Source organism: Cynoglossus semilaevis, chromosome 14, assembly GCF_000523025.1.
Source record: "Cynoglossus semilaevis isolate Cse_v1.0 chromosome 14, Cse_v1.0, whole genome shotgun sequence".
Taxonomy (NCBI): Eukaryota; Metazoa; Chordata; class Actinopteri; order Pleuronectiformes; family Cynoglossidae; genus Cynoglossus; species Cynoglossus semilaevis.
Genome location: NC_024320.1, coordinates 9,463,780 through 9,488,011, shown reverse-complemented (window position 1 = coordinate 9,488,011; position 24,232 = coordinate 9,463,780). Strand labels below are relative to the sequence as shown.

The 24,232-nt window shown below is 41.7% G+C and overlaps 4 protein-coding genes across 6 annotated transcripts in view; 2 read left to right on the top strand and 2 right to left on the bottom strand.

Annotated features, from left to right (window-relative positions):
* Positions 1 to 242: 242 nt before the first annotated feature.
* On the top strand, positions 243 to 6,017 carry LOC103389475 (syntaxin-2-like). Of its 2 annotated transcripts, XM_008324892.3 has the most exons (9): positions 243 to 409; positions 621 to 734; positions 1,633 to 1,732; positions 2,190 to 2,264; positions 2,721 to 2,794; positions 3,634 to 3,742; positions 4,287 to 4,360; positions 4,685 to 4,822; positions 4,928 to 6,001. In XM_008324892.3, the coding sequence occupies exons 2-9, from the start codon at positions 684 to 686 to the stop codon at positions 5,132 to 5,134; spliced, it is 828 nt and encodes a 275-aa protein (XP_008323114.1). In that variant the 5' UTR covers positions 243 to 409; positions 621 to 683; the 3' UTR covers positions 5,135 to 6,001. The 2 variants fall into 2 exon arrangements, with proteins under 2 accessions (XP_008323114.1, XP_024918461.1); XM_025062693.1 differs by lacking the exon at positions 243 to 409 and having other exon boundaries at positions 657 to 734; positions 4,928 to 6,017.
* A 1,188-nt stretch (positions 6,018 to 7,205) lies between these two features.
* Positions 7,206 to 9,480, bottom strand: pgam2 (phosphoglycerate mutase 2 (muscle)). Its single transcript, XM_008324893.3, has 3 exons — positions 8,960 to 9,480; positions 8,704 to 8,884; positions 7,206 to 7,399 (listed from the first exon to the last, which is right to left on the bottom strand). Exons 1-3 carry the CDS (start codon positions 9,374 to 9,376, stop codon positions 7,230 to 7,232), a joined length of 768 nt encoding a protein of 255 aa, XP_008323115.1. The 5' UTR covers positions 9,377 to 9,480; the 3' UTR covers positions 7,206 to 7,229.
* Positions 9,481 to 14,228: 4,748 nt separating this feature from the next.
* LOC103389478 (neurofilament light) lies at positions 14,229 to 16,904 on the top strand. Its single transcript, XM_008324894.3, has 4 exons — positions 14,229 to 15,387; positions 15,469 to 15,593; positions 16,005 to 16,360; positions 16,433 to 16,904. Exons 1-4 carry the CDS (start codon positions 14,344 to 14,346, stop codon positions 16,609 to 16,611), a joined length of 1,704 nt encoding a protein of 567 aa, XP_008323116.1. The 5' UTR covers positions 14,229 to 14,343; the 3' UTR covers positions 16,612 to 16,904.
* A 2,637-nt stretch (positions 16,905 to 19,541) lies between these two features.
* The window catches only part of nefma (neurofilament medium chain a), a 5,977-nt gene continuing 1,286 nt past the window's right edge, over positions 19,542 to 24,232 (bottom strand). Inside the window, exons 2-5 of one of the 2 annotated variants that reach the window (XM_025062547.1) lie at positions 23,233 to 24,088; positions 22,344 to 22,468; positions 21,108 to 22,256; positions 19,542 to 21,014 (exon numbers count right to left, since the gene is read on the bottom strand). In XM_025062547.1, coding sequence (XP_024918315.1) covers positions 20,489 to 21,014; positions 21,108 to 22,256; positions 22,344 to 22,468; positions 23,233 to 24,088 — 2,656 coding nt within the window. In that variant the 3' untranslated portion in view covers positions 19,542 to 20,488. Of the gene's footprint in view, positions 21,015 to 21,037; positions 22,257 to 22,343; positions 22,469 to 23,232; positions 24,190 to 24,232 lie in introns of those variants that run through there. The other variant, XM_008324895.3, reaches the window with a different exon arrangement.

The window sequence follows — 24,232 nt, the reverse complement described above, 5'->3', positions numbered from 1 at the left end:
AAATATGGCTGATATGTTAAATCAAGAAAAATGTCTAAGCATTCAAAGATATTAAGAAGCAGTGCATGATTGACCTTAGTGATTCAACGTGGTAGACTTTGAGACAGACTGATAAAGGGACTAAATTACGTCATTCATTAGTGGGCTGCATGACTGTGTTTAAAGTGAAACGAAAACAATTGGAATTATGAGTGATGCACTTGCCACTTCAGCCCACGGAGGGCGGTATATTGTAAAAAGCCCTGTGTGTGAGTGTGAGAAAGCGAGAGAGAGAGAGAGCGGGCGAGTGTTTGTTTACCTCATGGTTGTCGCGCCTGCGCACTCGAGCGCTGTTTTTCCCACACAGGTGAGCTCATCAGTGGAACAACAGACTGCAGGTGGAAGTCGAGTGGAAACGTCGGAACTGAAGGTTAGAACATGCCCAGTTGATTTCGTCCTGTTTCTTCTGATGAAATAAAAGAGCGCCGCACCGTGTTACTTCAAAATGTCGCCGTGTGTTTTATTAAGCTAGTTATCTTTAGGAGAACTGTATTCCTTTTTCCAACCGAAAACGACGAATTAGCGAGTTTATTCTCTCTGTGGCTGTTATTAAAGTGTCTTATACGTGTCTTTGTTTACAGTCAGAGGTGGAAAGTTTTACAGTTTTGAAACTATAACAACGGGAGCAGCTGCAGCGGCATGAGATGAGTCACGCAGCAGAGAGCAAACGCAGGATGGAGCAGTTTTTCAACACGGTAACACAGCCACGCCTTTAGGTGCGCGCATGCGCAAGGGTGGTTTTATTTCCACCTAAAACTACCAAACACAATTTGCCTTGCTGAACTTAACCTTTTCGAAGTGAATTGATTAACTTACCACCCTCCCAGCCCACAATAACACCTTAACAAGAGAAGATGTTCGAATTCATATTCCTTGCCGAGCTCTTTATATCCGTGATGTGGTATCTAATATGTTTGTACTGATAACTCATGTGTTTGTAAGAGTGAGATTTACTATATATGAAGGCTTTTGTCTTTTATTGTTATTTAATCAATCTTTTTTATACTGTATTTAATTATAACTGTATTTGGATAACGTTTGTTATTTAGCTTCAGAGCTAACCTTAACTTTTCATTATTGGCCACTATTTAGCTTATTCTGCTAACTTTCTGAATACTTTTTAGACCTGTTCTAAGAAAACTATGTCATGGCTAACCTTTGTTTGTTGTTGTTGGTAAAGCTTTGTCAGTGGCTTTAATAGATAACAGATGGTTTTGTTTACCTTCCAGCTGAGTCAGATGCAGACTACAGGATTATCTTCCAAGCCTTAAAATGGGTTCAAAGTTGGCTAAAGAACAGCTGTATTCAAAACAAACAAACAAAAATGAGCGAGACAAGGAATAAAGAAATTCAGTCAAAGTAATTTTATTCAATAGTATTGAACACAGGTCACATAATTAAAAAAAAATGTGACTGAGACTGTATTTAAATTTTTACCTACTTTCCTGTTAAGGTTTGGATTTTCTCCCCAGTGGTTGATGAACTTTATAAAAAGTAGTCTGGGGAGGAGTTAAAGTCAGCATGTGACAAGTTTAATGAGTATATCTGTGTGTTGTAGACCTACTCTGAGTAGTGTTAAATGTATGTGTTCAGGTTGGGGAGGTGAGGAGCCTCATTCTGAAAATCTCCTGCCAAGCAGAGGAGGTGGAAAAAAGCCAGAGCATCATTCTCTCTGCTCCAAACCAAGACGGGAGTAAGTCTGTACGCACAAAACACACAATTCAGTACCAACACTACCATGTTTTCAGAAAGAGGAAACTCCTCCCCCTTTAGGGCAAACTGAACTATAGAAGACAAACAGACATCAACAGATCCAACATCCTTTGACAAACAGACTTATGCCTGTTAAAAAGGTTTATGTTGTGTGTTTTCACTACATGGGCGTAAAAAGTACCAGGAACTTCCAGTGTTTCTACCAGCAGCTGCCAAGAACTTTATGAAATAAGTAGGGCCGTATTTGAGCTCATCTGTGTGAGTTTTGACCAAAATTGCTCTATATCAAAGGAAGCTTTTGAGCAATGGATTGATGTAAAAAGTCATATTATTGTTTAGTGTATGTATATATGAAACACAATACCATGTCACTGTTGGTACTGTTGGCACAGTTTTAGCTTGTAAATTCATTGTGTACTATGTTGGTTTTACTGCAGGTAATAAACAGAAGTTGGAGCAGCTCAACAGTGAGATCAAGAAGAGTGCAAACATGGTGAAGGCAAAGTTAAAAAGTAAGTGTGGCTTTAAGTTGACGCAGTTGGTTTATTGTCCATGTTCAAGTACTTACTGTATGCATGTGAGCTGAGCCACAGTAACAGCAGAAGAACATCTTTTGGAACAAGCTGTGAAAACATTGAATGAAAATACTGTAATGAAAACATTTTGTCTTTTTTCACGTGCACACTTGTGATGAAGAAACTTGTAAAGAACAGTAATGAGGATATTTTAGAAAGTAGAGGCATCAGTTTCTACAGTGCACTTCCTCACTTCAAGTTCAACACATCATTATACTTGCAAAAGAATGGAGATGTAGACAGCACACACACACACGTTGGTACAGACAGTCGACCTATACTGTAAGCAAGAATTTCAGCTTTTGTTGGGGAACTTTACTTCAAGCAGTTGTTTCCTCCATGGCATTGAGGCAGATGTTTATTAAAGCTAATGACCTGTCCTCTGTGTCTCAGACATGCAGAAAAACCTGTCCCTGGAGCACAATGGTAAAAATCCTTCAGTGATCCAGCGAATAGAGAAAAACCAGGTTGGTGAATATTTATGTTCTTTTACAAACTGCATAAACAATTGTCCTTCATAAATATCCAGATTTAAATATATTTTCTTATGTATGTACATATTAAAAATATTTATGCACATAAAATTACCAACTGCCAGTCTTCTTGGGCTGAGAAATTAACATGATCAGAAAGATATTTCTGATTGCAGTTATGCAGTTTTGTTAATTAGAGTTAATTACCACGTTGCAACTATTTAAGCCATATTTATTTTGCTATTTTTTTCCCTATGTAAATATTTCTTAGGGATACTGTGTTTCATTTATTAGTCATATTTACAAGTTTACAACTATAATCAGTTCACAACTGTTAACAATAGCAACTTATTATATGGTCGTGAGCCATTTTTATTATGTTTCATAATTATATTTCTCTGGTTGAGTAGCTTCCATTAATTTTTGCATTTTTCCAGACACATTTTTATCTGTCAGCTAATCTAGCTTTACTCCTATAATGAATTTCTAGGCTCAACTTGTTCTAGAATTGAACCCTCAACCCTGCAGATGTATTACAACTGCACTACCTACTTGGCTGTAGTCATAGATTAGATATTGTTTATTGATATTGATTGCCTTTGAATAACTTTGTTATTTTGGTTGAGACATTTTGGCTTTAATGTATCGTCAGGAGAACTTTTTGCTTTATTATTATGAATACTAAGAAAGACAAAAACAAATTCAGACACTCAAGGACTTCAACTAAATCATAAATTTTTAGATTCCTGTGTCAATAATTTGTTACAAAATTGTGATTACTCTCTCTCTCTCTCCCTCTCCCTGTCTCTCTCATTCTCCCTCGCTTGGTCCAGCACTCACATCTGACCCGCTGGTTTGCAGAGGTCATGCGAGGCTACCACAGCTCACAAATGACCTTCAGGGACAAATGTAAGGCCCAAATTCAGAGACAACTGGAGATAGGTGAGTGACCCAAAACAAGTGGAACTGACAGGAGAACACGTGTCAGTTCCACTTGTGTCCACGTCTTCAGCTCTGATTCTCACAGTCTAAACAGTGTTTTCCAAGATGATTAAATATCTTATCCAAGAATCTCTCCGTAACTCATTTAGCATTGAACAGATGTTGCCTTCTGTGTATTTACTCAATTATTCTCACACTGAGGAAAAACACAGTTTGTGGATTGATTGTATTTCTGGTTCCCAAATACTTGACTTGGAAAAATACTTACACATCTGCCACAACAGGGGTCCTTCCAATGCAGAAAGGTCGAAGCCATTTAGCTATGTGTGTTGTGGTTACTGTTTACCACGTGATGTTTTTTATCATTACACCAGGAAAAAAAATACTAAATTTAGCGGGCCTCTTACGCCATCTCGTGGTACAAATCAGAAATGCATGTAACTATATATTTTATTTTAATTTAAGAAAGTACTTATTTAGAGTTTGTTTTAAAAGTTTGAATGTATAATTAATTCTTAATGTATTTTGTGTGTGTGTGTTCTAGTGGACAGAGTGACCACCGATGAAGAGCTGGAGAAAATGTTGCATCGCAACAGCCTCACCATCTTCATAGCTGATGTTGGTGAAATTGTATTGCATCATAGACAGAATATGACTAGTCTGCAGCGAGTAATTTGTTGTAACTGGGGTACATTTCAAATAAATAAAGAAGTTACATAGTCACTCATATTATTCTCTGTTCCGGGGATTAAAACGTTGTTTTCATCCAGTGTTTGTGAAATATTCCCTTCATGTTTAGCTTGGACTCCTGTCTTTGTTACTTTGGGTTATTAGCTATGTACAACTGCAGCATTTAGAGTTTAACATAAATAATAATAATCTCAACTATAATGTAAGGCATGATGCAGATTGTATAATTTGTTTTTTGGTCTTTTTCCCCAGATTAGCTGTAAAGGTCAGATCACCAGCCAAGCTGTGAGTGAAATTGAATCCCGTCACCAGGACATTATTTCCCTGGAGTCTAGTATCCAAGAACTGCACGAGATCTTCACAGATATGGCCATGCTGCTGGAGATCCAGGTACACACCACAGAGACGACGATGATTTTCAAATGACTTCAAATGTATGATCAAAGACCTGGTTCTGGTCCAAACTGTTTTTGCTGGTTCTTCTCTGTTTGACAGGGGGATTTGATCAACAACATAGAGAAGAACGTGACCACTGCAGCAGAATATGTCGACAAGTCCACAGAGGAAACCAACAAAGCTGTCACATACAAGAGAAATCCGTACAAGGTGGCGTCACTGCCCAGCTTCCTCAAACCCTTCAGGAGGCAGGGTTCGATTAAAAAAGATCCGGCTCAAAACAGTTCAGGCTCAAACCAGGACTGAACTTTTGGACCTGATTGAAGTTTGTCTACGTCAAACATTTCACTGTGGTAAGTGAATTAACCATAAAGTAAATTGTTAATTGAATTAAAACTTGCCAACGTGGTATTTGGTCTGATAATGACAGTGCCTAGTCTAAAAGATGAACAGAAAGTGTTTACTAAAAAAAAAAAAGAAAAAACTTAGTCTGCCACCCAACTGCACATGAGCCTAAAAAATCTGCAAAAGTCATTTCACATTTTTGTCTTTTTAGTCTCCTGCAATAGCTTTTTAGGCCATTCTTCTATTTATTTTAAAAGCTGATGTTCTTCATTAAGGCCAATAAATGTCAGGATGTCCATGTTCATGCCTGTATTTTGAGTTTTTGACTTTATTTTAGTGATGCTTTGGAACTCTTTGTTGTGTGTCAGTGTTGTGATGAAAGATGAGATTGAAAATGCTGTTTCTGCTGATTGGGGGGAAAAAAGACTGGATCAATGCAAAATTCAAGGTGCTGTGTGTTAAGGAAAATATTTAATTCTATTTAAAGACTTGATCTGTGATATTGACTCTCTTTAATAACTAATCAAATTTTATTCCAAAACAAAGACAAAAAAGGTCCAGAATATTCTTCAGAATGTGCTCACATATATTGCATAAACCTAGTGTTGCTTGTTAGAAATGTTGCACTGTTCATTTCCCCCGTGTTGTTTTAATGTCTGAGGAAAAAGGAACAAAAAGTTCAAACTACTTCCTACTCTTTTTTTTAATGCATAGATTATTATGTTTTGATGACAGTTGTGTTTTATATATTTAGTATTCTTTCATTTAGTATGTTTAAGAACAGTTTTTAACACTGATTTGAAGTCAGTGGAATATTAGTCAAAAAAACAAATAAAAAAAAACTTGATTTACTAGAGGCTTCTTTCTAAGTCTTTTGTGTCTGTGGAAGAAGTTCTTCCCATGTTCTGTTTGAACACCTGAATTTCACTTAGGCAACGTAGGGACCTGACCTCTTTGATAAAAAACGAATCCACACCAACGTTTTTAGGCCCGTACCGCCACCTACTGTACTAAAATGTGTAATCTTATGGTTTGACCACTGACTTTTTAAGACAATACAGTCAACTCCTCACGCCTTGATGCACGAAACTTTTTTCTTTCTAAACAGCAGTTTCATCATTGTATAAAGCAGTGGCCCTCAAATGATGGCCTAGAACTTGCATCAACCTGCGAGCCGTATTTTTAAACACGTGAAAGAAGATGTTGAGAGTCTGTCATCAAAAACAGCCTTTTTTTAACATAGCTTTTGGAGTTGTACGATTAGCGCAGCTAGAGTAGGAGCCTAGTTTGGAAATTTAAACTGCATGTTCCAGGCTGAACAAGGCAGCACAGATGACATAGTTTTATTTTACATTTTACAATCGCTATGACAGTATCAAGTATAAAGGCCTATTATAGTGTTCTATCGATCTGCAGTGATACAGGAGGAGCCAAACAATGCCAGGAAAGTAACCTGGTGTATTGACATACTGGACACAGCTAAAGCTTCTGTCCTATAATTTATGTCAGTTTGAACTGACTGGACTGACCCAGGGCAGCCTGTACTGCATTGTACTAATGATACCAGGATGAACCCACTGACCCAGTCTTCCTCACTACTCGTCCTTTTTGGCAGCATTCTGCTGCAGGGATTTTAGATTTCACAGTAACTTTTTACACTTTGCTGAAACCACTGCTTTCTAAATGTATAAAAATAAGTTATTATTATTATAGTACAGTAAATAGACTTGAGAGGCAAGAAAGAAGAAAACAGACAAAGATCTACATAAAAATATCTTTTCTTTATTGGTTGTGCCAGGTCGGTGAGGCCCTCAAAATTGGGCTCGACCACAATTTAAAAGGGCTGAGTGGTGACAGGTCAGACTTCCCGCTTGGACTGATGGCCAGCTCCTCTCTCTGTTACCAAAACAATGATAATGTTCTGAAAATTCCCCTGGTGGAATGGACTATAAGGTTGGGTAAACCATGGGGAGAAGGTTAAACAGTGGATCAGTCTCTTTCTCCACTTCCTGTTGGAGTCTCCAGAGCTGCCTTGTTTTTTTTTCTTTTTGTTTTTTTACTTCTTGACTTTGCCCTGGGCAGCCACAGCCTCCATGGCCTTCTTGACGGTTTCTTCATCTCCCAGGAAAGCCATGGGTTTGACGGGTTTTAGGTTTGCGTCCAGCTCGTACACAATGGGGATTCCTGTGGGCAGGTTCAGTTCCATGATGGCTGCATCAGACATGCCTGTAGGGAGGACAGCAAACATGTGGATCAGCAGACTGAGCAGCAGTAGCAGCAGTGTAACCGATGTCATACAATGCTGTCTGGAGACCAGGAAGACAACAATCTGTTGTAATCAGAGTAGTGGCAGCCGGACAGGTGATATTTTTATCACAGCAGTTTGTAACATTGACCGAAACTAGATCTTCCTCCACTAATATTATTACCATCACAGTTTTACTCTTGCCCTTGAGGACACTCTTTTAGTCCCTTATCTGTAGATGGCCACTCCTTGAAAAAGTCAGACCTTTCTACAGAAAGGTCGTGACTGTAACGGGAACCGAGTACATGACCCTCTCCCCTGTCCCTGAGTCCCTGAGAGCTATTTTTACTCAGTGGCTTCCACGACTGGTTGTGTGCCTGTGAACTTCTTACTGATTATTTAAGCTCTGACCTTGGATGCAAATGTCATTCAAGAAAAAAACAAAAAACCCTTCTTTTTTTTTAAAATCCGCCTGTCACTTCAGAATGGTCAGCAACTGGAGTTTTTGTACGAAGTTACTTATATATCTATACAGAGAAAACTAAAGCATGTATAGTTGCTTTCCTCAGGAACACGTTAGTGAACCATAGACGGGCTCTGTGCAGGTTTGGGGCTGCATTTCAGCTTGTTACATCTGGCATTTGTTAAATACTGGTGCTATGATTGCAGAAAAGCTCATCTGTTACTGTTACATTTGATCACATGCACAATAGAAAATAGTCAATTTTATTTTTATTTAACTAACTGGGGTGGATGGATTCGTTGATCAAAGTGAGACTTTCAGTCACACACTTAGAGTTTGTTCCAAACATCAGCAAAACCTAAATAATTTATTTACTAATTCAAAAGAACTGGTACTGTTTGACACTTTAAGACTCCTGAATAGAACCTCAGAGAAGGTAGGGTTGTGTGTGGGCTATGGAAAGGTTTAGGGATGCATTTTAGTCAGTAAAGCCAAGTAAATGCAGAATAATAAATCAGTTGCTAATCCACCTCCAAATGTAATGCAAAGCTTGTAAAGGATAATAAATGATGGGACATTGTCTTCAGAACCTTCACATCAGTGATCAGCCCCAAGACAGAGAGCAGATTGCGTATCAAACGCCTGACAAACAAAACAAAAACATCTTCAAAATTTTCCTTTAGGAAGATATGAAAGTGGAACTTTTTTTCTTCAATTTTAATTCTTGAGCAATCGCATTTGCTTAGGTTTCTTAAGACAAACTCAAAACAATGTTGTTTGCCTATTTCCAAACTACTACCAATGGTATCGATCGATACTTACCCTCCAAGTGCTTGACGATGCCACGGAGGCTGTTACCATGGGCAGCAATGATCACGTTCTTCCCAGCTTTGATTTCAGGAGCGATCACTTCGTTCCAAAAAGGCAGAGCTCGAGCGATGGTGTCCTTCAGGGACTCACATGTGGGCAGCTCGCCAGGCTTCAGACCCTTGTAGCGTCTGGACTGAAGTGACCAGCGACAGTGGTTAACTCTTGTATCTTTTCAACATCGGTACTTTCTTTCAAAGAGGTTTCTTACCTCGCTGATGATTTTGTTGAAAGGATGGTCCTTGTCCATGGGGGGAGGAGGGATGTCAAATGATCTGCGCCAGATCTTCACCTGCTCCTCACCGTGTTTGGCTGCCGTCTCGGCCTTGTTCAGACCCGTCAGGCCGCCGTAGTGGCGCTCGTTCAGACGCCAGCTGCGAATCACGGGCAGCCACATCTGGTCTGTGCCCTCCATGATGGTCCACAGGGTCTTGATGGCTCGTTTCAGCACGGAGGTGTAGCACACGTCAAACTTGAGGCCCGCGTCCTTGATGGCCTGTGCTCCGCGCTTTGCCTCCCCCACGCCCTTCTCGCTGAGGTCGGCATCGAACCAGCCGCAGAAGCGGTTCTCCTGGTTCCAGGAGCTCTCGCCGTGGCGGACGATGACCAAGCGGTGCACAGCAGTCATGGTAGCAGCGTTTGACACAGACACACAGCCCTCAGCCCTTCTGAGTTGTTGTGCACACACGCACACACACCGGCTGATCACAACAGTGAGCCCAGGGCAGCATTCCACGCTCTTTTTATAGCAGCCTGGCTCGTGACCCAGCAGAGCAGACGGACCTCCGTTACTCTCCACCCGTCTGAGGCCTTCACACTCTGATGGACACACAGTCAGCCAGTAGCACCGCAGCTCTAATCTGACTGCCCAGACATGTGGTGGCTAAGAAAGTCAGAGGTCAAATATTAGCTAAAATAGAAACATGACTTTTAAACTGAGATGTGAGTGACAAAAGTATAAAGATCAGAGATGGCTCTGAGTCTTTAATGGACAGTGGAAGAAGTTACAGAGTTAATACAGGTTTGTAGGGCACAACTAATGGGATGACTGAGGAAAGTATTTATACTATTTGGAAAGAGTTTGGAACAGGATACAACTTAAAGACAACAAAAAGTAGCATACTGTCAAACAGAAATATAGCAATGTAGTGTAGTTGTTCAATTAATCAACCCCCTCAATGAAAGATACAGGGACTCACCTAATACTCAGTCAGATTTCTCACCAACCACTAGAGGGAGTCCAAGTTCCACTAGTGGTATGTTTGTCGTAACTTGACAACTAACCCGAAACAAAAACTGAAAGCCCCCCAACTCCCCCTCCCAAAAAATCCTGAAGTTTTATATAAGCATTAATATGATAAATAATAATAATAACTAGGACTCTTGGAATATGTAAAAACAAACAACTCTCATCATCTTTCCAACAAAGTATATCCAATCAATGAACTGTTTAATTGGATACATTTTATCTTTAAGAAAAATAAAATAATCAAACACAGAAACACTTAAAAGAAAGATACAGTTAGCCAAATAGCCATATAGCTACAATGAGCACAGAACATCCTTAAGGCTATAAAATTTTGCAAAAAAAAAAATACAAACAAAAAAATCAACTAATGTACGAGCTTCAAATATATTCAAAAAAAGGAAACATAATAAATAAAGTTCTTCCCATGTAGTAAGTTCTCATTAATCTGAAGCAGCTGTTCTTTTTACGTTGCTTCCAAATTCCCTGAAATGCTCTGGCGCCCTCTAGGTGAAACACGACTTGCACTGGAAACAACAGCTCTTGTCTAATCTAAATGTGGCCCCACTCTGTGACAAACCCCCTCCCCCCATCCCCAAAAACAACCAGTAAGTTTAATGTAAAATTCACTTAAAGGCAGTTAAAAACATCTATAATTGACATGTAGTAAAAATGTCTAAAACGGTCTCACTACAAAAAATAAAACATCTAAAAGTTAACACTCATATATTTCGTTTTAAATATTCATATTTCGACGTGACATTGATCCTTGACTTTTTTATTATTGGTAGTAGGTGGTTTTAATTAAAAGAAATATCAAATATTTCAATACTTGAAGCACAACCTCACTGTCGTATTAATGCAACATTAAGAGGCAATGTTGTTATTCCCCTCTATCACCTCTAGAGGTCGTTAGAGTACCATTAGTGGTATTTACAAATTGTACTGCAGTGTGTAGAAGTGATTTATGATGTAATGGTTTAAAAAACAGAATATATGTATTTATTTATTATATATTTATTATATATATACATATATAGAATTGTCCCACTCGCGCATTATATGTTGTCCTTGCGCCTACCAGTCATGTACAGACCGTGAAATAAACAGACGTCAATATTGAAAGATTCAGTTCCACTGTTTAGGTATCATCAAAGCATGACACTTTATAGCCAGGTCATGAAATGTAATGTTGAGAGACAGTGGTGCAGTAAAACTACAGACCAAAGTGCTGATACAGCCTGGAAAAGAATCCACAGTGGAAATGCTGAGCTGTCCGGCAAAGTCGATGTCTCCTGTCCCCTCACAAACAAATGACGGTCCATATTTAGAACCGGAGAGAAATTCAATAGTCCCGTTTTGGCAAATGAACGGTACTCGGGGCCGGGTTGGCACTCTGGATCGTATGATCATGAAATGAAAACCCAAGATTTTTTTTGGTTTTATACTTGCAATGAACACAATCTGCTGGGTGTGGCAACGTTGATGTAGAAAAAGTAAGATATTGTAGATGAAGTTTGGGTATAGAAGCCCTTGGCCTTAAAATGTTGTAGTGCGTTTAAAAGCTGTGTCTCTCAGGTTCTGTGAGTCAGGAAAAAAGAAATGATAGAAGAATGAACTTTATTATCAGGGTGGGATTTAAACCTGCGACCCTCCACTACCACTAGGCTGCAGGATTATATCATAGACAGATAACAGAACATTAACAAGCTGTATATTAAAACTAATATACAGTATATCTTTATATAATATATAATGTGTTCATTATTGACCAATAAGTTACAGGACTGGCCTCCCTGGATTGCTAGTTCAAATCCCAAATCCTGATTGGGCAATGGTCTGTTGAGCAAACACAGTGCTCTGGTGTGTCTGTGCTTTCATCACTTCCTTAATTTCCCAAAGGGAACTCCCGAGGGATTAGGAAAGATCCATCTATCATCTGTCTGTCTGTCCGTCAATCCATCCATCCATCCATCCATCCATCCATCTCTTTTGGTGCATGATCATATATTATATATTTATACATATACTCTATATACATGTATTGTTTTTAAGGAACATTTTTTGTTCATTTTTGCTCTAAGAATCCTATAATATACCTGTAATAACATTTTTCTGGTATGGTTTTGTGCATTTGTGCAGATATATGTCCAATTGTGTGGGTTCAGGGGTCGGAGGGTGGGGTAGTGGTAAATAAATGTACTTCAGTTAACTTGGGTAACAACACCTCCGTCCTCATCGTTGACACCACTGGTCTACAGTCCTCTGATGCCACTGATGTTTAGAATGCAGTCATTGATGTTGAATCTTTGTTCCTGGAAGTTAGTGGTCATGTCATCCGTAGTGGTTTGTGATCAAGGCTGATAATGAGACCAGGGAACATCTCACTTCAGCTGCAATCTGGAAATGAGGACATTAAGTAGGTTAATTTGATTGAGAACGAGAGAGAGAGAGGAAAAAGGAAGCACGTTAATAGACTGTTTTCTTTTCATTGTGAGCATCTCGTCTGCTGAGAAAACACTCCGATTGTCAGAGTGCTGTTAGTGGAGGAATAAAAGCCGTCCACAGGGGAGATGGTGTGATCACAAGTGTTACGATGAGTCAGGCTGCAGCAGACGAGTCCACTGCACCTCCCCGAGCACCGTCTCTAAGAACTGGGAGGTTTCTGCTGTATTGACAAATTACTGGTGCGGATAATGCACACAAAACACATTCACACACTCTTTGTACCGCCGCACACACATTCACACCTCAGCACAGGTATTACTGCAACGAGCTGCAATATACACTTCATTAATGTGTGGGCTTAGAAGCAAATGTAATCTCCCTGGGGAGGCTCTGTGTTCTTAGGCTGAATGAAAAGAAAAAAAACGCTGGTCGTATGTGGAACAAACACATAGAACTAATTCAAATGTGTTTTTTTTTAAAGATTATAAAGAAAACAAGTTCAAGGAAATGATGAACAAAAGTGTTTGTTTAATAGATTAATTAGAATATTTAGAATGTGTGAGTCAGGATCGTTCAAACTTGTTCAATACTGATCATTAACTAAAGTTTGTAAAATATGCGCAGAAGGACACATGAGACCAAAACATTGTTTGAGATTAGAAGAAGAAATAGTGTAGCAGATGATATCTATGCTTTAGTAAAAGTTAACTAAAAGTAATAACAGCTAATGGTTAGCCTGAAGAAAACATTAACATAAAGCATTGAAGAAAAGTACAAACAAACAAGAAGTTGTCTGAAAAGATAACCAACCCTCCAAAACTTCTTCCGAAATGATGAAAAGAATTTGTTCTTCTTCTGGCTGCTCCCTTCAGGGGGTGCCACCAGATTATCTCCACCTCTGCTCACCTCCAAACTGCTCCACCTTAACTGTCCCTCTGATCTGCTCATCTCTGATCCTGTCCATCCTGGTCACTCCCACTGAAGATCTCAGCATGTCAAAATACAGTGGACTAGCTGACTGATAGGGGAAACTTGTCAAGAATGACTCACTTATCAACAGGTTACTGCTAAAAGAGAACACGTCACCCACAAATATCAGTATTGGTGTATAGTATACCAAACATTGGCCAAATTAGGGCAAACTTTGTCAAAGCAGAGAAAAAGCTAATACTTCACTTAAAATGTTTCCCCAAAATAATAAGGTTTAACAAACACTCTCATAAGAATAAAGTTACAAAAATACTAACTCAGTCCCTCAGGAAGTAGTTAATATTAGCAACAAACATTGTCTGTTGTTGTCAGGGTGTTCATAGTGACACCTTCATTCTTTTAAACCTGGTTCATTGAGGTCACAGTTGCAATTCCACATTCCACCAGTAGGACAGATGCTGTGTCATTGTTGTAAAACTCTCTCTGTCTCCTCCTCCACCATCTTGTCTTCCTCCATCCTCCCCTGCAGTGAGAAAATAAAGCTAACCAGGAGTAAAACCTTTGATTTACCAAGAGTTAAATGTATTTTTTCTTACAAAGTCTGAAGATTTGTTTTTTTACTAACTTATCATTGGTGTTGAAAATGTCACATCAGCCTTTAGGCTACATTTTCAGTATTGTTTGCACTCATTCTCATCAGTCCAGACTCTCTTCCTCTCCCTCTGGTGTTTCCCCTCACCCTCTCACTCCCCCTCAGTCCTGACAGTTTGAGGCTGAAGTCTTAACACTCTGCTTTGTCAGAGTTGGAGGGAGGTGCTTGCATCAGAGCTCGGCGTCCTGCTATAAAAGCAGAGGCTGCTGCAGCACGAAGCAGTCGAGGCTTAAACCTGAGCCCAGTGCACATCTCCACACACACACAACAACACACACTGAGAGGAGAGGGAGAGCAGCCAGAGCACCCATCATCAACCATGAGTAGCCTGGGATATGACCACTACTATCCCACCTCCTCATACAGACGCTATTATGTGGAGGCCACCCCACGGGTGACGGTTAGCAGAGGGAGAACCCACTCCGTCTACTCCTCCTCCCATGCCTCCCCGCTGTCTTCCCGTCTGCAGTACTCCTCTCCTGGCCGGGTGCTGCTCTCCTCCTCCTCCCCGATCTCCTCCCTGGAGCTGGAGCTCAGCCAGGCCGCCCAAATCAGCTCAGATTTCCGGGCCGTTCGTACCCAGGAGCACAGGCAGCTGCAGGACCTCAATGACCGCTTTGCCGTCTTCATCGACCGAGTTCGGGAGCTGGAGCAGCAGAACCGTGCCCTGGAGTCGGAGCTCCTGCTGCTGAGGCAGAGGCACACCGAGCCGTCCAGACTGAGGGGACTGTACGAGCAGGAGGCCCGTTCCCTGAGAGCAGCCATGGAGGAGGCCAGGGCTGAACAGCAAGCTGTCCTGGGACAGAGGGAGCGTCTGGAACAAACCCTGAGCGCTCTGCAGGGTCGATTCGAGGAGGAAGTTCTAGCCCGAGAAGAAGCCGAGGGGAGGCTGGTGGAGAGCCGGAGGGAGGCCGACCAGGCTGCTTTAGCCAAGGCTGAGCTGGAGAAGAGTGTGGAGACCCTGTTGGAGGAGCTGGCCTTCCTGAAGAGGATCCATGAGGGTGAAGTGGCAGAGCTCCAGGCCCAGGTCCAGCTGGGCGTTCAGGTGGCTGTGGAGTCTGAGGCTGCAGGTCCAGATCTGTCTGGAGCCCTCAGGGACATCCGCTCCCAGTATGAGAGGCTGGCGGCCAGGAACATGCAGGCAGCTGAAGAGTGGTTCAGAGGGAAGGTGGGTTCACTGACAGAAACAGTGGCCCACCACACTGACGCCATGAGGAGCTCCAAAGACGAAGCAGGAGAATACCGACGCCAGCTCCAGGCTCGGATGCTGGAAATCGATGCCTGCAGAAGCCTGAACGACTCTCTGGAAAAACAACTGCATGACGTGGAGGAGAAGCAGAGCGCTGAGATCTCTGCCATGCAGGTCAGCATTTCTCCCATTAGTTATTCAGAGTCATTCAAGTTTGGTATTTGTTTAACAAAAATGTTTTTGTCTTATTTTTAGGATACAATCTCAGATTTGGAGAGCGAGCTGAGGGGCACCAAACAGGAAATGGCCCGGTACCTGAAAGAGTACCAGGACCTTCTCAACGTCAAGATGGCACTAGACATCGAGATTGCCGCATATAGGTGAGAGAACATACAGTATATGAGATCTACATTGTTTCTAAAATTAAAGAAAGAAAATGAGAAAACATTTTCAAAAATCTGAATTACCAAATCAAATTTATAATTTTGCTAATGTAAAATGAAAACTAGTAGATTTCTTAGTTGAAAGATGAATTTTTTTGGAATTATGGGATCAAATTCTATGCTTTTACTTGTTATTGAGATGAAGAACTGTCATGCTGTTTGTAAAGTTCTGAAAACGAAGGTATTTTGTTTTTGTTGTTGTTACAAAGTCTCTGACTCTAACCCTAACTTTCTTAATGCTGGGACCAAAACATAATGTCATCAGCATAACATATGATAAACAAAATGTTTAAAAAAAGTCCACTTTCACTTTTTGAAATCCGCACTTTTTTTCATTAACCCATAAAGGAAGCTTCTGGAAGGGGAGGAGTCACGTTTCAGCTCTGGAGTTGCTGGAGGCGTGTCCTCTCTGTACAGCCACAGTCTGTCAGCTCCATCCTTCTCCCGGCCCGTCTTCTCCAGCTTCAGCTCCGGCACCTCCTACCTGGTGACATCACGCCTGCTGAGCTCCGTCAGCACAACTGAGGGCATCGTCTCTGCCAGCCACGCCCAACAGGCTGAGGCCAGCCCACCTGGAGAAGAGGAGGAGGAGGAGGAAGAGGAGAAAGAAGAGGAAGAGGAAGTGAAGGATGAAGAAGAGGTAGAAGAGGATAAGGAAGAGGAGGGAGAAAAAGATGAGGAGGAAGCTAAAGAAGAAGAAGAGGGTTAGTGTGTTTTTCATTTTTATTTACTCCTTTAGCTGCAGTGAGTTAACAAAAACTCATGTCTTAACACAGGTGGTGATGAAGAGGAGGGAAAAGAAGAGGTAGATGACGCTGCTGCAGAAGAGGAGAGTGAAGCCAAGGAAAAAGATGAAGACGCAAAGGAGGAGGAGAAGTCTGACAAAGACGAAAAGAAGGAGAAAGAAGAAGAAAAACCAGCTGCGGCAGAGAAAGGAGCAAAAGACAAGAAGTAAAAGCTTCACCTTAAGACTGTCCACATAAAAACCACAGCTCAATAACCAGTGCAGGCCTTAGCTGCTCGGCCGCTAACGCTCTATCCTCCCACTGTCCTGCTTGTTAACATGGTGCTCAATCCAATAGTTCAATGACCATTTAAAGGAACAAATCACTCTTAACTGCTTGACGATAACCAAAGGTCTGCTCACGCACACACACGTGATGTTAATACAGAAGAGGAAGTGCAGCTGCTGAGGGGAAACCTGAGTGTGTGTCTATTTGCTGGTGAAATAAAAACATGCTAAAGCCCTTTGTGTGTGCGTACAAGTAATGATTTAGGGCGGGGTCTCGAAAAGGATTTCCATTTGAGACTTTTTTAAAGGTCAAGGGTCAAGTGCTGCTTAATCATGCAGATCAATCACCTTCAAACTAATGTATTCATCACATTTAAAATAGTGCTGTTTAAAATGATAATGTCATTGTTATTGATATTGTTATGTTGATGCAGTATTAGAAAAAAAAATCATATATATTTAACATAATTTTTGCTTTAGGCACATTATTTAATCCAATTCTTAGCCAAGAATTGCTAATAATAAATAATAATAGACTGAAATTAGCAACATGAGAGCCCAGAATATGCAATATATATTTATTTATATATATATAATATATATTTAGCATAAAAACAAAGCTAATTATTAGACCAAAATAATTTGAAATTAATTTCAATAAACGTGATGTAAGTGCAAGGAAATATATTTTATATTTGTCAATGGCAAAATACTGAAATAAACAAAATATAGTATATATAGTATAATATATATATAGTATAACAGAATATTTAATCCTCATGAGAAAAAATACATTATGTAAATGCAAATACATGATCTCACGAAACAAAATTCAATCGATTACATTAACAGTACAAATGACAAATTACATAAACAATAACTCACAAAACATTACTCACTAATCTGCACCTGTTTGTTCCAAACTTACATTCAAACAACGTTTATTCAAATTAAATAGTTTTTACAAAGGTAAATGTCAATAATAACAACATTTAAGGTCAATATTATTCACAAATCTCCTCTGAAATACCGATTATATGCAAATGTATTTTCCTTCGACTTCTAATCATACATAAATTAAGTGGTTAGGGAAACAGTGGCTCCTGTGGCCATATGTTGTAACTGCAATAAAACAAAACCTCTCCGTCATCATGCAGTCAAATAAATGACTCAGCGACTCCACTAATGCCCTAAACAACATTTAAAATCATCCATTACTATATATTTTTAATCTTACTTAAAACAGTACCAGTACCATTTGTTTTGAGTATCTTACTTCTATCTGTCAGCTCTTGTCAATCTAACTATTTTCAAAGAACTGAGGGCATTTTTGGGAAACTTTTATATTCTAGCTTTAATATCATCTAACCCACTGAACTCCTATTGACAAATCTTTCCATTCCTTTGACTCTTGTCTAACCTTGAGCTATTTTCAAGGTAGTGGTTCCCAAAATGTGGGGCATGGATCTATTGCAGGGCGGGAGACAGCTAGGCAAGAGTTTATTTATTATATTATATTTATTATATTATATGTATTATTATATTTATTATCTTTTCTGTATTTTTTATTTATTTCTTCCACATTGTGCAATCTGCCCTGCTTTGTAGTCCTATTCCCTCAGTTTCTATGAGTCACATGATCAGTGGGGGTCTGGACCATAGCCCTGTCTGAAGAGGGGGCACTGTGGGTAAATTATGGTACGCGCTGTTTAAAGGTAAACTCTCCTGATCTGCCTGGGCTATGTTTTGGGTAATTGTTTAGCTTTAACCCTTCCTAATAACATAATATTATTGTTATTTAGTTACTGCAGCTTTATTTAAAATTATGAATTTAAATAATGGTGTCACAGAAAAAAGTCTTTGCCTTTAAATAATGTAAAATAATAATATTAATATATGACCAAACCTGACATTTAAAGTGACATTTATAGTGACATCATGACCACATTAAATGCCATTTGTAAATATTTTATTATTCATTATATATGAATATATTTTCTCATCACCTTGTTTTCCCCAACTCGTTTCACTAACGTAAAATCTTGTTACTCTAATTCAGGGATGTCTAAAGTCCGGCCCGGGGACCAATTGCAACCCATGGACAAATGCTTTACGGCCCGCAGCATCATAAAGCAACATAGCATGTATCAGTTGTGGCTGACAGTATTGTGCACCAAGTATAAATACTTTTACTTCATCTTTTATGGCCGTCAGATATGAAAGTTTTGGTTAAGACCTGTTTGGACTTATCTTTATCATGTGAAATGAAAATGTGCTGTTTGCAATTAAATTAATAATGGTTTAATATCAAACCAGCATTTAATGTTCATGCTGTTTGCTGTTTGCTGAGAAGCATGTTCATGCTTCTCAGCAAACTAAGTCAAAAGGTTTAACATCAATTTAAAGTGAAAATGTACTTTATATTACACTTTCACTTGTTTATTAGATTTACATCTATTTATTGATTAAAAAACTAGATCAGTTTGATCAGAACATGTTTATTGCTTTAATCATTTAACATCATTCTATTCAACGAATACAAAAATATCTGATCAAATAAATGTAATGAAGCTCAGCAGATCCAAAGTTACAGTTGTACTGCTGGAGACCAACTATGTGTCTTTACATGTTTTAGTGAAACTCAACGTTTGTCTTGAAACCTTTTGGCTCAGCCTTGTATTTAACCATACATTTGAGTAAGTTTAGAAATAAATGGGACTTTTATATTTGGAAGTTCAATAACAACATATACAGCAGAGCCATGTGTTTTTATTTTAATAGTTGACTCTAACCAGGTATCTTGACTACTCAACAAAAAACTCTAAAGCTGTGAAACTAAACTCATTAAAGTACGACATGACAACGTCTCTTTAGTTCATTGTGACATTTATTGAGCAAATGCTGCTGGGAAATCGTCGGTGATGAGTAAAGTCATGGGGTTCGCAAACAGTAGCACCTCATTTTTATTTCTGTATTTAAATTCAAGTCCACCCTATGCATACAAGAATGCATGTCATCTGCGCATTTACAGTTAAATACATATATATATTTATTTATTTTTCAGTTGCACTCAGGTAAACATAACAGACACTGATTAAAAAGCATGTTTAAGGCTAGGAGTTTTTTTTCTTCTTCTTCAGGTGTGTAGAGCTTTGAGATTGCTTCGGTAACTTGGATGTATATGGTCGTGTCCTTCGCCGCCTCCTTCGCTCATTCTCTTTCTTTGTCTTTGTCTTCCTCTTCCGGACATGTCGTTGTTGTTGTTTTTTGGGGGTTTTTTTTGTGTTGTTGGTTTCTTTTTGGCTCAGTTCTTCATGTGTAAAGTAAGGCTTCACTTCGAGGCTCCTCCCTCCTGTCGGCCCCCCGTTCAACTCAAAAATCCTCAGCTTTATAATATATATATTTCTATCTCTTCCCCTAACCAGGGACGCATTCATTCCCATTTGTCATATATTTACTCATTTTTTTACAGTGTATTTCTACCATACATACAGATAAGAGAGGAAAGTGCTCCCCTCCCCTGAGCGAGCATGCAGAGTTGTTCCCGTCCCTCCCTCCATCCCCCTGGTGAACTGCAGAAAAAAAGAAGGAAACAAGGATAAATCGTCTTCGGTCACTTTTCCTCTCCACCGTCGAAAGCTGTCACTCTACATGCATTTTGTGAAACTGGTAGCATTTTAAAGTTTTGGCGTCACTCTCTACGGTTTTTGTAGGTTTGAGAAGTAATTACGTTGCTCTAGCTGTATGACTTTTTGATTGTTGTGTTAGTTCGGAGTTGATTGCTTGTCGTCGTGACCGCCGTCGTCTTCCTCAGTTCTGCTCAGTTCCCCTCGGTCACCTGCTTGATGGACTGGGCAGAGTGTTTCTCCGTCTTCTTGGTGGACACCATCTTCTCCTGCAGCGTCTCCTCCACCTCCTTCACAGTCTCGGTCACAGTGATTGACTTGGTCACGTGCTTGGAGCCGTCCTCTCCTGTGGTGATTGTCTCCACTGTCTTGGTGATCACCACCTTCTGGCTGCCGTCTTCCTTCACCGGGCTCTCGTCCACGCCGTTGGCGATCACATCTGATTCCTTGCCCTCGTCTTTTTTGTCTTCATCCTCAGGGCTGCTCTTGTCTACGTCACCATTCATGGCCACGTCCTTCTTCTCTACCTTTGTGTCCTGTGCGGACTCACTTTTTATCTCTGACTTGTCTTCAGCAGCTTTAGGAGACTCGGGCTTCATCTCGGTCTTTGGAGATTCTGCCTTTGGGGGTTCAGCCTTTGGAGATTCAGCTTTTGGAGATTCAGCCTTTGGAGATTCAGCCTTTGGAGATTCTGCTTTAGGGGATTCAGCTTTTGGGGAGCTAGGTTTTTTTGGAGATTCAGCTTTTGGAGATTCAGCCTTTGGAGATTTATCTTTTGGGGAGCTAGGTTTGGGAGAATCAGCTTTGGGAGACTCAGGTTTAGGAGACTCAGGTTTAGGAGATTCAGCTTTTGGAGATTCAGCCTTTGGAGATTCAGCCTTTGGAGATTCTGCTTTAGGGGATTCAGCTTTTGGGGAGCTAGGTTTGGGGGATCCAGCTTTTGGTGAGTCTTCTTTAGGAGACTCAGATTTAGGAGATGCAGGTCTTGGAGACTCAGACTTGGGAGATGCAGGTTTGGGAGATTCAGCTTTAGGAGATGCAGGTTTGGGAGATTCAGACTTAGGAGACTCTGGTTTAGGTGATTCAGACTTGAGAGACTCTGGCTTGGATACCTCTGTTTTAGGAGCTTCCTCTTTCTTGATCTCAGTTTTTGGAGCATCTGCCTTGACTACTTCCTTTTCTGCCTTCTCATCTTTCACTGCCTTCTCATCTTCCTTGCCGTCTTTCTCATCTCCTGCATCTTCATCCTGATCCCCACCCTCTTCTTCAGCCTTAGCTTCCTCTGCTGCCTCCTCTTCTTCATCTCCAGCCTTCTCCTTATCAGGGGAGGCTTTAGAATCTGGTGCTTTAGAGCACAAAACTGTTTCCTCAACCACTTCCTCTTCCTCCTCTTCTCCTCCCTCTTCTGCTTCATCACCTCCCTCTGCATCATCACCCTTTTCTCCCTCATCCTTATCTTCTCCCTCACCTTCCTCTCCCTCTTCTCCACCTTCACCTTCACCTTCTTCCTCCTCATCGCCTCCTTTTCCCTCGTCATCCTCCTCTTCTCCCTTGGGAGCACTGGCACTTACTTTGGCTTCAGTTGCTCCAATAACTTCCTCCTCTTCTTCCTCTACCTTTTCCTGTCCTTCTTCTTCTCCTGCCTCTTCTTCTTCTCCCTCTCCTTCTGCTTCCTCACCTTCCTCCTCTTCTTTTGCCTCTTCTTCCTCCTCTTCTGCTTCCTCCTCTGCCTCTCCTGCCTCTTCAAGTGTGGAGGACAGCTCCTGTGCAATCTCAGCCAGGGCCTCGTCCATGTCGACCTTGTCGTCTTCCACCCTTGTCTCCTCGATGATCTCCTCCACAAACTTGTGTTGCACCTTCAGCTTGGGTGCTTCAGATTTGGGCTTGGAGATTTTGGTGGAGGCCACTGGCTGGCGGTAGGGGTAAGTACTAAAGTGGGTCTCCTCACCCTCAAGGAGTTTCCTGGTTGGACACAAACAAAAGAGATGATGCAAAAACAAAATACTAGGTTTTGTTTTCAAAACCCAACAATCGTGTGTTGGGTCACACCTGTATGCTGCAATCTCAATGTCAAGGGCCATCTTGACGTTGAGGAGGTCCTGGTACTCGCGCAGGTGGCGGGCCATCTCCCACTTGGTGCTCTTGAGCTCATTGTCCAGCTGGTGGATGGTCTCCTGAGGAAACACGGTTCAGTAAAAGAGACGAGATGTTTAAGTTGATAGAGTGCTGCAGATGTCGTTGGTCTCAATCAAATAAAACTTTTTAAACTCCAACTGCTTTCATCACTTCCTGTCTGACTGGGATTCAATGATCTGCAGTCTGCAGCGTTTTAATAGAATCTGCCGCAGTACACTGCTGTGGAGAAGCAGAATGTTACTGTTTTGTCTTTTCAAGGGCAACCTCTCCCACTCCTCCGGTTCACCTCCTCCCCCTCCTCAGCAGCCTGCTCACCAGCCCCACCTACGCCCCACTGTGTTTGCGTGATGTGATGCATGGGCATCGACCCATCATACCTCTGACTCAGCAAGACTGGGGCTGTGTGTGTGTGTGTGTGAGTGTGTGTGTGGGTGGGTGGGTGTGTGAGAGAGAGTCTGCTGCAGTGTCTCCCTCGCTCATCTCTCTCTCTCCCCCTCTCACTCTCTCTCTCTTTAAAATACTCACACTCAATGACGTGCGTAATTGGTTGTTACGCAGTGGAAACAAATGTGTTTTATTAAATGCTGCAGAAATACAGTGTAGAAGTGATTTAACTAAATCCAAATAATAACTGCGTCACCAGGTCAGAGCAGCAGCATCAACAATATCGATGAGTTTCTAACCACATCTCCCACTAACAAGGTTTTACGCACCAAAACTAAAAAAAAAAAAAAAATACTCACACTAAACGTTATGCACCTCGCCTTTTTACGCACGATCTCAGCGTTTCTTTCGTCCCTACCTGCAGGCTGGCCAGGTCGCTGTTGTGACGGTCCTCGATGTCGTTCAGCTGCCTCTCCAGAGAGTCCCTCGTCCCGCGGACAGACTCCAGCTCCACGGTCTTGGACTGCAGCTGGCGGCGGTAGTCGGAGATCTCATCCCGGGCAGACTTGATGGCGTCCTTGTTGCGCTCGGCAGCGTCGGTGAGTTTGGCGTAGCGGCACATGAACCAGCTCTCCACCTGCTGCAGGTTGTGGTTGGAGTGACCCTCCAGCTCGCTGCGGATCTCACGCAGAGCCTCGGTGATGTCCGTCTTCTGCAGGTCCCTCCTCTCCACCGTCACCTGAGAAGCCTGGATCTGGGCGATGAGGTCGCTCACCTCCTCCTCGTGGTTGTTGCGGATGAAGGCGATCTCGTCCTGCAGTGACTGAACTTTCTTCTCCAACTCAGACTTCACCAACTCCGAGTCGCCCATGTCCTTCTTCAGGACGCGGATTATGGCTTCCGTCTCCTCGCGGATGCGAGCCTCCTCGTCGAAGCGGTCCCTGAGCCGCTGGATGTCCTCTTCGATGTGTTCGGTGTCCATCTGAACCTGTGCCTTTTCATGGTGGATCTGCTCCAGCATGGAGCGCAGCTCCTGCAGCTCCTGGTCATAGAGGTCTCCCAGCTGGGTGCGGGACACCTGCTTCTGTCGCAGCGCCTGGATCTCTGCCTCGATCTGCTTGTTCTGCTGCTCCAGGTAGTGCACCTTCTCGATGTAACCGGCGAAGCGGTCGTTGAGCCCCTGCAGCTGCTCCTTCTCGTTAGATCGCTTGTAGTCTCCGTTTATCACGGTAGTGCCTTGGTTGAAATCAACGCTGTCGGCGGCGCTGTAAGCCCGGGACGCCGGCATGTTCACGCTCCTCTTGTAGGTCGCGGTGATGGTGGAGCCGGGGCTGCCCCGGGACCAGGACTGGGAGCGGTAGCCGCTGGGGGGGGGTCCGGGGGCGGGGCGGCTGGGGCCGGGGGGGTGCGTCCGCTGG